The sequence below is a fragment of the Neopelma chrysocephalum genome, unplaced genomic scaffold (genome assembly GCF_003984885.1).
Source record: "Neopelma chrysocephalum unplaced genomic scaffold, ASM398488v2 Primary Assembly neopelma1_68, whole genome shotgun sequence".
NCBI lineage: Eukaryota > Metazoa > Chordata > Aves > Passeriformes > Pipridae > Neopelma > Neopelma chrysocephalum.
This window is the reverse complement of record NW_020897727.1, coordinates 2,052,031-2,065,185: the sequence shown is the minus strand read 5'-3', so window position 1 is coordinate 2,065,185 and position 13,155 is coordinate 2,052,031. Positions and strand designations below refer to the sequence as shown.

Genomic DNA, 13,155 nt, shown 5'->3' with positions numbered 1-13,155 from the left:
GGCAAAGATGTAAAGCCTCTCATTCGGAGGAAGAAGAGGTGAGCAAGGAGATATCTAACCAGGAGGCCTCCTCTGGTTGGAACTGTTAAGGTGACAGCATTTACTCATGGAAGAATCACACTCAGTGAAAGGATGCAAAATTAACAGGGCAAAACTGGGTCAGGTTAACAACCACTTTGTAACATTGAGAGGATACTCATACACGTAACACAACACGGATCCAGCTCACAATATTTATTATATATTTCTGAGCAAGTTTCATTGTCTTCAGGGTACACACACTCCATTACTTTTTTCAGGCACAACATTTCTGACTCTCGGGTTTTGTTAATCTGATCATTAGAAGTCACCCTACATGTCCAGTGCAAACAGAATCCCACGCAAAATGGCATCTAAAACAAGTACCATGTCCTTCAAGGCCTGTTTTAGGGAGACCCTGTTTTGGATCCATGGAACCATGGAATTCTGTACCTCCTCAGGAGTGGGCAGTTTGTGGTTCACTCTGCATTACTGCTAGCTACCCTGCATTTCCTCCAAAGAAATATTAAAATTTGCAATGAAGTCATCAGCCTGTAGAATTACAGAGAAATATTTGCTGCGTGTTGGTTTGTAAATCTTTAACTAATTTTCACTTGCCAGAAAAATAAAAAAGAAGATTTACATGAAATCACAACATAACAACACGACCTTTATTACAGTCCAGCTGTAAATAATGTGTTTTCACTACACCAAGTTTAGCAAAAGGTCCTATATAAAATAGCTAATCAGAAAAAAATATGGTTGATGTAAATTATCAGTTCAAGCTAAACATTCACTCACTCTTCAAGATGCAATACAGAAGCTAATTCTAATTGTAACCACTGAGTCTAAAATGCTGAGTAGGATAAACTGGCTCACAGCTGTGTCTCATCACTGGGAGTGTGAATGTTACTGCACAAAGCCCTCAGAAACCCACAATGGGAGATCCCCCAAAGCTGAAAGGGAAACACAGCGAGAAAGTGGAAACTGCCCCAGTACCCTCCCATGGAGATCACAGCCCTACAGTGTGTGTAAGTTCCGGAGGAAACTTCATACATTCCTGGTTCTGATTGCTCTAATTAACATTGGAATAAGCCTAACAGTCACTGTCACTCAGCCCTTCACATCCAGATCATCTCTCCCCATTCTGGAGGGCCCAGAAACAGCCCAGGAACAGAATATCACCCTGCCCCAGCCTCTATGGCCAACAAGAGCACTGGACAGAACACAGTCTTTTTATGGCCCTGTATTTCTGAGTATGATCAGGGTAATACATCCCTATCATTTCTGAGTTTAAAAAAAAAAAATTAATTTTCATTTATAAAGATTTAGTGGAGAGAATATAGGGAAATACATGTTTTTTTCCTGCTGGCTGGATCTGTGTCCCAATCTTGTTCTGAGCTACTCTCAACACTGCACTTTCAAGATTTAATGTTGGCACTCAGATGTGGGTCTTACACTTCAAATACAGACAAGCAACTCATTCTAAATGCTGTAGTTCACCCTGGCCAACCCAATGGCCTTTCAATTCTTGATGCCAGTGTCAACTGTATAGCACATTTTTGCATTTTAGGAGCACTCAGGACGCACATGGTGCCAATGGTGGCCAAAATGAAAATTCTGCATTTATAAACCCTGACTGGTTCTTCACAGGAGATCTGTTCACTCAGAGTATAGTACTGCACTGCACATTAACCACTACGTTTATCTTGCTGAATCCACCAATATTAAACCCTTAACCATTTGCCAACTGCCTCAGGGAACTGAGTAATAATATATCATTGTCTGCTGTGTACCACTGACGACACGTGTCATCGTTCATACACAACACGCCTGCACATGATACAGAGCGCTGGCAAAGGCTTGGTCAGGCTCCCCAGAAATCATACACATCTTCTGAGAGGTCAATCAAAACTGAGAGATGACACAAATCTACATTTGACAGACGATATTAGGCAACGGGAACACACAAAGAACCGCACCTACCATATGCAATCCATTGCTGTGGATGACACCGTCTTGCTCCACGAGATTTCGGGATATTGTAATAGAGGGAAGATCCAAGCTTTGGGGGGGGAACTGAGGTGTAAATTCATTTCCTTGTGCAGGCAGCTGGTCACCAAGGCCCTGAAAGGGCAGCAGTATATCTGCCATCCCCAGTGCAGGGTCTGACTCAGGCGGGGGGGTAATGGGTGGGATTTCAAACTCCTCGTCCCCAAGGCTCGGCGTATGGAACGTCTGCTAGAAAAGGACAGGACAAGGCAAACCACGTTAGGGTACACTGTGCTCAGCAATCATCTCCACACCCACAGTCCAAATCTTGGTTTGTTCACAAATGCAAACTCTATCAGCAACAAAACTTTTAAGTTTAATATGCTGAAGGGGTTTGTGGATCATTCCAATTAAAGATTTAAGTCTCATTATCATATGGTTTTAATGCAGTATCAGTATTAACAGTTTTTTAATGTGTATTTAATTAGCAACATCTGTCTGTTGTTAGTCCGAATATCAGCTACACTGGATTTGGCTGTATAACAAACTGCCACTTTATTGATGTGTTAGTAAAATAGCACAAACAGCTTACATTACTCTCATGCTTCATAAAACACTGACAATTTTGTAGCACACACAGAATTCGGCACTGACCATTTCACATCTTTTGTCTCCTTTTACCCACTAACAAACATGAAATATTATCATCCAGGTCTTTATTTCTTTTCCATTCCCAAAATACAATGAACCCTTTTAAACATGGGTTGTAATTTGGAGAAGAAACGTATAAAAGCGTGAGGGTGATTACAGCAGCTTCCAGTGCTTTCTGAAGCAAGCCAGCTTTGTTTGAACAGTAGGTTTGTTATGAACTAAACACCTGTTAAGATGCCTTGAGCAAAACATTTACTGCCAGTTATCTTCAAGGTTTGTGCATGTTTGTACGTGTGCATGTGTCTGTCAAAGATAATCTTTATTCAAGTAGAGTCTGTATCTGGCTTCAACATTGCTGACTTTTATTTGGGAAACAAATGAGCTACGCTTATTCAAATTTTTTGAGAGTTAAATGAACTTTCATATATTATTTCAGGTCCACTGCTACTTAATAATAGAAATTCAGTGCTTGAAATTAGGCCATTTTAAATGTACCGAAATCAGGACTGTCTTGATGAAATTGGGCAGTTGGCAATCCTAAAATAGGCACTCTTGTCTTGTTCTGGACATGCAAGGCTGCTCTGGGATTTGTTTGTTTGCATTAGTTCACGATTCAAGTTGGGGGGGGAAGAATTGTTTTATGTATTAATTACATTGTTTGAAAGAGTGACTTAATGCCAGTTAATTTAAAAATGATAAGTTCAGTGAAAGATCTCATTAACTGCTGCAAATTGTCATCCTTCAAACTGTTAATGATGATATAAATTAATAACCGCTTGAGAGAAGATGGAAACTGAAACACAAGAAAAACCTTTGCTTGCATATAGAACCTGTCAGCTGTCATTATTGGTCTCACACCAGAAATGATGAGGTCCCAGATTGCTGCAGTCTGCAGCACCATCAGAGTCTGCTGAGACTCTGCCCATTTCACTCCAACTGCAAGGCTGTAACTTAATTCTGGATGTGAAGGCTGGGCCTGGATTAGGGAGACATTTGACTTCCCCGCTGCTATATTACAAAAGGTGTGAATTTTTCTTCCCATGGACAAACACAAAGGATGGATTGGCCAGGAGAAGTGGTTGGCTAATGAACATAACCCTATGGCTGCATTTGCAGTTATTTTGGCACTAATGTGGTCTAGTAACAGATGCAACTGTAATTTGTGACTCATTTGCTACCCCATTACTGCTTAATGAAATCTAACATATCACATTAACAATACGGATAAACACTCATTCTTGATATGTGGCATTTGGCTGTTTTCATTACCACTGTAATTAACACTTGAAATATTATTTCAATAAATATTTAAGGTGCTTTAAAATGAGTCGTAGTAATCATGACATAGAGACAGAAAACACAAAGCAAATGTGTGGCTTCTAAGCCTGAATGTGCTCTAGGATTACACTCTTAAGGCATTATTTACAGGAATAAAATGGGCTTCTAGCTCAGCAGTGCTCAGGCCCAAAATAATACTGAGAAAGATACATTCATGTAATGTAAAACCACTATAATTAAATACATTGTAATGTGGTAATTGCAAAGTTAGGTTGACGCTTTAATGTGAACAGTAACACTTAATCATATTTTATTCCTTGCTCAAGCAAAAGGGTTCAGTGAAATCAGTATTATTATAGTACATTTGAACCTCTCTTTACTTGACATATCTATGAGATATTAGTAATTATAAGGACTGGATCTTTTTTTCCCATCTAACAGAATAACTCTAGGACAGCTGTACAAATATACAACACAGCTAGATAATATTACAATATTTTACTTAGAAAAGTAGCATTCATCTTAATACTTATAGCTTACTACAAATGGGAGAGTAAATTGATGAGTACCTTAACATTTTTTAATGTGAATTTAATTTTAACTATATAACTTGTCCAAATATGTGTGTATATATATATATACATATTTTAAACATACAATGGACCTAAGAATGAGGATAAAATAGATGTAATCTAAGAAGAAAGCAAGCTTCTTAGCAAAACAGTCTTAAATCCAAATCACTGGGCTATTCAGTCTGTAAAAGGAGCCTGAATAGTGTGCAATTTGGGACTGCGGAAAGGTGCTGTTATGACCAGAAGATGGTATAACATTTGTGAGATTTATCTTACCAATCACATTTTTTTGAAGTTATTAACTTTTCAAATATTTATATCTTACATATTTAAAAAAACCCCAAAACTGTGTGCATGGTTAAATGCCATCTGTACTGAAATGTTCAAAACATTTGTTCCTTTTGATAAAAATGCAAATCTGGAGAACTGTTGTATCAACATATAACAGCCAATGTCTGACACGGTGAATTATCACAGCTGGAATTAAATTGTCTCTGAACAGCTGCTGGCAGCAGAGCTTTCATCAATGTTTGATTCAAATGTAGGAAAGAAATTCTACAGAAAGAAACATCATGTTGTCATTACAGATGGGGTTTGTGTTCATTATCACAAATAACACTGGAGCTAGTGCCAAACAATATTCCCTTATCTAAGCAGTCTTGCTGGGTAAAAAGAGATGGTGACCATTGTATAAATGATTCATAAAATCCTACTCTTAATTCTAACCTTCATATTTATTGTTACACCTTTCTGCTCATTTTCTCTGAGATCACTGTTTTAGAAGTGCACAGGAATACCTGCGACCGAATCCTGCCTTACAACATGTAAAATTGGGGTTGCCCAGTTTTCTGACCTTTCCTTGTGTTGGGAGGATCATTTATGGCGTGCACCCTACATCAGTAGTTCTTGTTCTCCACATTGCTATGCACACAGCACACAGTGCATCCTGCACTGTCCATCCTTCCCTCTGGAGTCAGAGCTGTTGGGGTTTGGCCATGAGCAAAAACTCTTTTGGTCTGGAGCTGGGGTCAGCACTGGCGTGTTGATGGTCTAGTAACTGGCTGTAAGGTGAACATAACAAATACATGGAGCCTGTAGCTGCCATACCCTTCTCCTGCTTCCATTCTCAAAGGCAGTGATCAAATACATCCCCTCCACAGCACAGCCGGCCTCCACCAGCCCAGCCTCCAGGTTTGTTCTGGATCCTGGTCAGAAGTTTCCTTCATGTAGCACACACACTTCAGGCAACAAAGCTGGCTTTGGTTTTCTAACTTGTATGAGTATTAAGAACCCAAATTAAAACATTTGTATCTATAACAAAAATTAGAACATTAGCTAGTAATGACTATTACTAAGCTTGCTTTCCAAGTGTACACCTACTGTGCTTTTTATTTGTTTCCTTCTGTTCATAATTTTTTTCCATACATAAAGCAGATTTGTTTCTATTGACATGCTATGTAAGTAACAGCCTTATGGACAGCTAAATTGACTAGTAATGGAGAGCTGTCAGGTTATTTTCTTTCTCATTAAAGTCTTTATTTTGTGCTCCATAAAACACACAGAAATTCGGCACTTCACTCTTCATCCATTCAAAGTCTGTTAAATTATCACAGCAAACAGCAGAATACGAGCATAGATAAAAAATAAAAACATCTACCTCATTTGCAGCAAGAAATGCATTATTTGCCTCAGCCATGTTCATGTAGTTGTTATTGTTTCCAAACTGAAAGAAAAATAAATATTTGGATTTAATGTATGCCACGATAAACTTTTCTTTACCCCATTACTGGCATATAAAGAGTTGGGGGAGAAAAAAACACAACAAAAACAAAACAGCAAACAGATAAGATGTAATTTTGCAGATGTTCCTTGAAGTCAGAACTAGACTGGATTCAGCTTTATTCTTTTTACTATTATTATTACATACTCTGCATCCCCCAGTCTGTACATGGAAAATATGTATCTCTTCAACTTTTTTTGTCCATGCAGCAAAGCCACCCCGCAGATCTAGAGGTGACTTTGGAAATTACGAGTCCATTAGAAAAAGACTATTCTCCAGAAAAGTCACTTCTACTCAACTACACCTTTCGTGACACACATTACAATATCGCTGCCGATGATCCTGATCTGGAGGATTGCTGCAGTCAGAAATGGCTGGCACATTACTATTCCAAGTAGACCTGGTTTTAAAGAGCTGAAGGCCAGTAAGGGGAAGAATGAGAATCCACAATGTTGTTCCTAAAATCCCATTCTTTCCACAAAATTAAAAAGCCAAACAATCCCCCTTTGTTTATCCTTCATTCCAGTTGAGCTCCCACACCCTCAGTGAACATTAACACCGGAAGATTTTGGAAATCAGAAAAACTGAGACCCCAAGATCTGCCCAGGGTGGAGTGGCCCAGTGCCCACTTGCTCTCACCGAGGTGCAAGTCTGTTCACATGCCAGTGATCAGAAGGGATTTTATCGGATGCCATGGAGTCATTTCTTCCAAATTCTCAAGTATGAACATTTGTTCAAGTACTTTTTCTTCTAAGCACAGAAGAAAAGACTTTTTCAGACTAAGCACAGAAAAGAGAGAGATTATCAGCATAATACTGTGCCTTATGCCCTTCAACAGCACTTCCAAAGGCATGTAGGCTGGTAACTAATTCTGCACGTGTTCCCGGAGCAGGCAGGTATCCAGTCTTTGCTTCAAGGAACAGACACCAGGCCTGCATTGCAGCTACCAGTAAAAGAGACTTTCACATGTGCACATTGCTATTACCAGGCACAGAGCACGCTGCAAGGTAAGAGGGCTGAGGGAAAAGCCCCTGTGCTGTCCCTACCACATCACTGCTGCTAAAGCCATGCAAAGCATTCTTCACTTAACTCCCATTTTTGAGTTTTATAAGGCAATTTTTTTAGGCTTTGTTTTATCTTGCCAGATCTTGGTGGACCTGCCCCCTCCTCAACCCCACAACAAACAGCAAACACTCCTGACAGCAGAACAAGCTCTGCAACCAGTGTGTGAGGATGGGTAACCATGCACTTGCACAGATTGTTCTTTCCAAGCAAGAAACTCTGCTGTGCTTTCAGAGCAGCTGAACCTCTCCTGAAAGAAAAACCACTTTGCTTCAGCTCAATTTGCTACAGCTGCACTTGGTTCTGATTGTTTTCAGTCAGACCCTGACTCTCCAACTCCTCACTGGAGGGACCACTCACTGGAGTTTTCCCTAAAAACTCCGACAGCCGTTTCTGAAAATAAGACAAAAAGTAAAAGGAGATCTTAAAAAAAAAAAAAAAGATGGACACAAAGAATTGGAGCCTTGTGTACCTGCTGAATTGTCAGACTGACAACAGCTAACATCAACAAAATTAGAAGACAATCACACGCGGGGGGAAGCAAGACAAAATGGAATCCCTCATTCTGAAGTAACAAATTCCATTTGTGTACTTATCATACTGAATCTTTCAACCTATAACACATGCTCAGCAACAGAGGCCTTAACACAATATGTAGGCTGCCTCATAGCTATTGAAACTCTGTTATCCCCAGCTATGCAGATACCCAAGTAATGTCATCCATTTTTAAAAGCCCAGATGTCACCCATGTTCGGAGATTAAAAAATTCAAGTAAAATTGCACATTCAAATGACTGTTTTGGCACATAGGGATGTGTGTGTGTGTGGATTTGTTGCACAAAGACACAGTACTTCAGCTCAACAGTGCGATCGACAGGAGAGAATTCTTCATGTCAGTTAGTGGCAAACTAAGAAGGATTTACATAAAAAACTCAAATGGCTCAAATAGAGCTGTTCTTTCTACAGGAACAAAAAAAAAATAAAAAATCAAGTTTTCAAAGGACACCCAAGCGCAAAGGTGCACTGGGCAAGTACAACTCTAACATAAATAAGTGGGGAAAACCCCCATCCTGTTTTAATACAGGGGCTCTTGGGGGGCTCCAGTGCCTCACAACAGAAACGCAGCTGATTTTTTACCTTAAAAAGTAAAATTCTACATTGTTTTGATCTACATGTATTGCTTATACCACAGCTACTGCTGTTCTGATTGCCACGTGGTTTTATTCCTTTTTGTTTTATTAAAGTAAAACAAAGAGAGAGTGACAACTTAATTTTCCATTTTATTAAGACTGGAAGCAAATTATGTAACAAGGAATGTCAAAGCTAAAAGTTACAGGTACTTATCCTTCAAGTCATTCTGTTCTTGGGCTATAATATTTAAGACCCTATTGTGTATGACTCAGGCACTGATGTCAGAAACTGGAATATTTCAGCTTTTGTTAGTATGGATCACAACTAATATTCTTTACATTTATTTTTTGTCTCTGAATTGGAAATCCATTGAAGGCACACAACGATTATCAGTGAGTATTTCTGAGATTAAACTTCCTTATTATCTAATGGTACCTATAACAACAAAAGAAAATAAAATGGTTATTATCTTAAGGACCTAAACAATTCAAAAAACAAATTAAGCTTAGAGTGAAATAAGAACTGGGTTAGAAATCCTCTTCTGAACAGTTAGTCTGCGAATGTAATTACTGAAGAAACTACAGCTAATCAGCTGTGAATTGTATCCATTAATTAGTATTTGCCCTGGAGAAATGAGAAAAATCAGTAACAATGTTAACACTGCAATGCACTGATGAGTACTGAAACACAGGGCCCTCAGCATTTAGTCAAGCAGGTGGCTCCAATGGTCCAAGTAATTTAAAAAGCTCTCACCTGAAGTGCAGAGCTGGAATTACAAAGCACTTCTTGCATATCTTTGTATCTATATAAGGCTATAATTAATGGCTTTTAATTTAGAAACACTTTGTGATCAGTTGGGAACAGTTATAAATCATTCTAAATAGAACAAGGGGTTCTTGTCTATTTTAGTAAAATAATTTTTTGTGAAATGACTCTTGTTGCAGTCAACATTTTTCTCCATTTATTTTCAAAAAGATCCCCTGCTCAGAACCCTCATAAACATCTCAGAGCATTGGTATAATTGTCAGCAGGGATTCAAATTAAAGCAATTTGGCCTGCCCAGGTAGACTCGTGAAGGTTCCCAGCCCTTGGGTTTCCCTGGGATAGAAAAAAAGTAAGATGCAGCACTTAGTCCAGCTCTCTTTTCGTTTTCTGCTGGTGTTGGGATGCTTTGTTAATTACTTAGCCAGAGTAATTAGCAAGGTTTAGTATAAACTTTTTCATCTAAAGATCTCAGAGCACCCTCGCTCTGTGACTATGAAAGAATAAAATGTTTTCAGCTTGCTTTGGCAATACACACCATTGCATTACAAACTATGATTCGTTTCCTTTGATTTCAGGAGGTCAAACTCCATCTTCAGTGTTGATGAACACATTGAGTCCCCCAACTGGCTGCCACCTCAAACCAATGGAAACCACACACGTATGCCCATTTCATGAAACAAAAACAAACAAACAAAACCTCTTCTGAACTTGCTGTGAATCACAGCTTCCATTCCTCATGCAAATCACTGCACTAAAACTTTGACAGTTCAGGACTCTACTCCTGCATGTTGTAAGGGCACTTGGATCTGGGCCCTGCTGGAATCTGTATGAACAGACAAGAGGACTGTAATGAGAGAGACTGGATGCTGCTTTGTATAAAGCATTTCCAGAAATTTGATTCTTTCTAAAATAGCTCGTTGAAGCTCTTCTCTCAGCTTTGACTACCAAACCTGAAGCCCAACACCCAGCCTTATTCAGCTTTTCTAGGGAGGGTGTATATTGGCAATGCTAAGGGAAAATTCATGCCCTCTATTCCTTCCCCAGCATATGCCCTAATGAAGACCCAATCAACTCCTACCCAGCACTGGGGATATAAAAACTGTTATCACTGCTACAAACTGCATGTTTTCATTGACCAAACCTCTGGGGCCAGATGTTAGGATCTCTGTTTGTAAATCAAGGGATAAGCCACTTGGAATCTGCACAGCACAACACTGCTTGGGTTTTCAAGCTCCCCTTTGTACTCACCAGAGCTTAAAAACTGGTTATGAAAGCTGAGACTAATGAGCAGTTGTTTTAAGGCAGAAGTCTGATACGATGAACGTCACAGAAAACCTTGGCAGTTTGGGATAAGAATCAGTGATTAAATGTCCACTGAGCCTGAATTCCTACTAAAAAGATCTTCCAAAAATCTCAGATGTTAAATTGCAGACACTCTCATGGCTCTTCTTTGGCAACTGTGATTGACTCATCACAGCAAGAAACAAAACAATCAAAAGAGAAATTTACGCAAAAAAACTCCATAATAGTAAAAAAAAAAAATCTTCAAATGTAAGGCAAATAACTAATTTTGAAGGTGGTAGAGACACAGAATAACATTTTGAACCTATAAAAGTTCATGGGAATTTTGCTACTGATTTTATCGGAGAAATGATTTTACTTAAAACATTCAGTCATTAGTATTTTTTATCGACTTTCTGCATTTCTGTTTTTAAATCAACTCAATTGTGGTGCAGCTCTAATCCAAGAAACATTAGAACTCACGCACAACTATTCATTTCCTCAAGAGGCCAAATACAGAAATACATAAGTAACTTAAAACCAGACATAAAGGAGCCCAGACTTCTATCTGAGCATCTCAATGGAGCAGAAATGAATGTTTAAAATACTAGTATTTTTATGCTCAAAAAGAAAATTTAATTCAGCAGGCAAATTCATTAGATATTCTAAATAATTCATTTTATAATATTGCTGTTTCATAGTGCAACCTCAAGGATGCAACCCATTGAAAGGGTTATTATTCCAGAACAGAATACCAGCAAAACCATGGAATGTGAATAAATGTCACAAATGAGAAACTCAAACAAAATATATCCAGAACAGGAAAGAAACACATTTTATCATCTTCTTATAACTAATCCATCAATTTAAATTTTGCTTAAAAGGAATTACTGCAATTCTATACTCAAAGACTACATATTATGTATCTGAGAATAAATTAAAAAATTAGTGGTTATTACAGAATCCACTTCCTTCCCTTGTTTTTTTAATTAATTATCCCAACCCTTATTGAAAAATAGACTTCTGGCTTAATTATCATGACACTAACAGTTCTTTCTTAATTATTAGTTAATATTTAGTCAAAATATGCATTTAAAGTTTCTCAGGATAGTATTTCCAGTCAAAACTCTCATTGCTTGCAGAACAAGCTCCAGTCTGTCACAGCACTACATATCCACTTGTGTACGTATTTTAGACAGTTACACATGCAAATTCTATAATTTCTGATTCTAATTTACTGCTTATGGAAAATGGCACCCTCAACTGATCACACTTCCTGTATTTCTGCAGTAAAATTAGAAGCCATATTTTTAAAAGTATGGCCATTAATAAAATCATTCTTTTATAGTGTGAGCACCCTCATGGTTTTTATATAGAGTAATATCTACTTGCACAAACATATATTATGGCAAGGATCTCAGTTTTATCTTCATATTTGGCAAATTAATTCCTCTGAGGTTACACTATCCTTATGAGTAAAAAGGAAGATAACAATCCCAAAAGATGTAATTACAGACCAAAACTAAATTACTTTGCAGGTCTAAGTACTATATCTCAATAATTTCACCGGAGAACATCTTCACTGCATTTGGGCAGATTTGATTTTGCTGCCTGACCAATAATTACAGCTCTGGCAAATACAATGTCTGATAAGGACATCAATTAAGAATGAGCATTGTGTTATTTAAAAAAAAAATTCATCATGTTCACAGCCTGTCTGATTGAATGAAATGCCAAATTAAATTAATGGAGATTGCTAAGTCTAGCTGGCTGGTGGGGAACCATGCAGAAAGTGGGACAGCATAGACAATAAACTGTCTGTAATTAAAAGATGAGAAGCTGGACTAATGCTACTTCAGCCTGATTATTCCAAACAAAACAATATACACTAAAATTATTCTGGCAACAGAAGTAGATGAAGTGGGAGGAGGGCTGGGACAGGGGAGTTTTTCTTTTTTTTTAAGTAGTATTAACTAACTATCTCCATCTATGAACAGCAGTGTCTTCACTAGATGCATTAAATTAAATACTGGGGTTTTCTCATCAGGAAACATAATTTATTTTCTCAATGAACATTAAAAAAAAAGTCAAAAAATCTGCCATCCTTCCTGTTCTAGATGGATATCCAGCTAATCTGTGTAGAGGGTTTCTCTGTAAGCATGATGTGTTCATAACAGGAGCAGAGTGTTCTTTTCTGGAAGAGCAAGTCCTTCATAGCAGTTTCAATACTTCAGAAGGAGTAGGTAGTATCTATATTACTTTAAAAAATACAGGTATTCTATTTTCATTTTGCTACTAGAAACAATGAGGCAGATTTTAGTTGCTGGTACAAAGATGCAATACCACTAAAGTTGATAGGGATTTATGTCGTTGTAAGTGAATGAAGCATTTTTTTAAATGTTGTAAATGCAGAATTTCATCTCGGAATCAATGTAGCCTTGATTTTGACACTGCATCATGACCTGCAGAAATTTCAGTACTCCTCTGGCAGAATGCTAATGTTTTAGAAGAAATAATATGTTTTGCCCAACACAAGAAGTATTATTGACCACAGACACAGGCAGCTATAGGAGGTTATGGATTGAGTCACTGAGCATAAAGGAAATGGAGAGTCGGACCAGATGCA

General features: G+C 38.1%; 1 protein-coding gene across 7 annotated transcripts in view; it reads right to left on the bottom strand.

Annotated features, from left to right (window-relative positions):
* Nucleotides 1-13,155, bottom strand: part of TOX3 (TOX high mobility group box family member 3) — a 79,839-nt gene that overhangs the window by 19,497 nt on the left and 47,187 nt on the right. For 5 of the 7 annotated variants that reach the window (XM_027685177.1, XM_027685178.1, XM_027685179.1 and 2 more), the window contains 2 exons: nt 6,169-6,234; nt 2,005-2,259 (listed from right to left, as the gene is read on the bottom strand). In XM_027685177.1, coding sequence (XP_027540978.1) covers nt 2,005-2,259; nt 6,169-6,234 — 321 coding nt within the window. The remainder of the gene's footprint in view (nt 1-2,004; nt 2,260-6,168; nt 6,235-13,155) is intronic. The other 2 variants (XM_027685180.1, XM_027685183.1) reach the window with 1 other exon arrangement.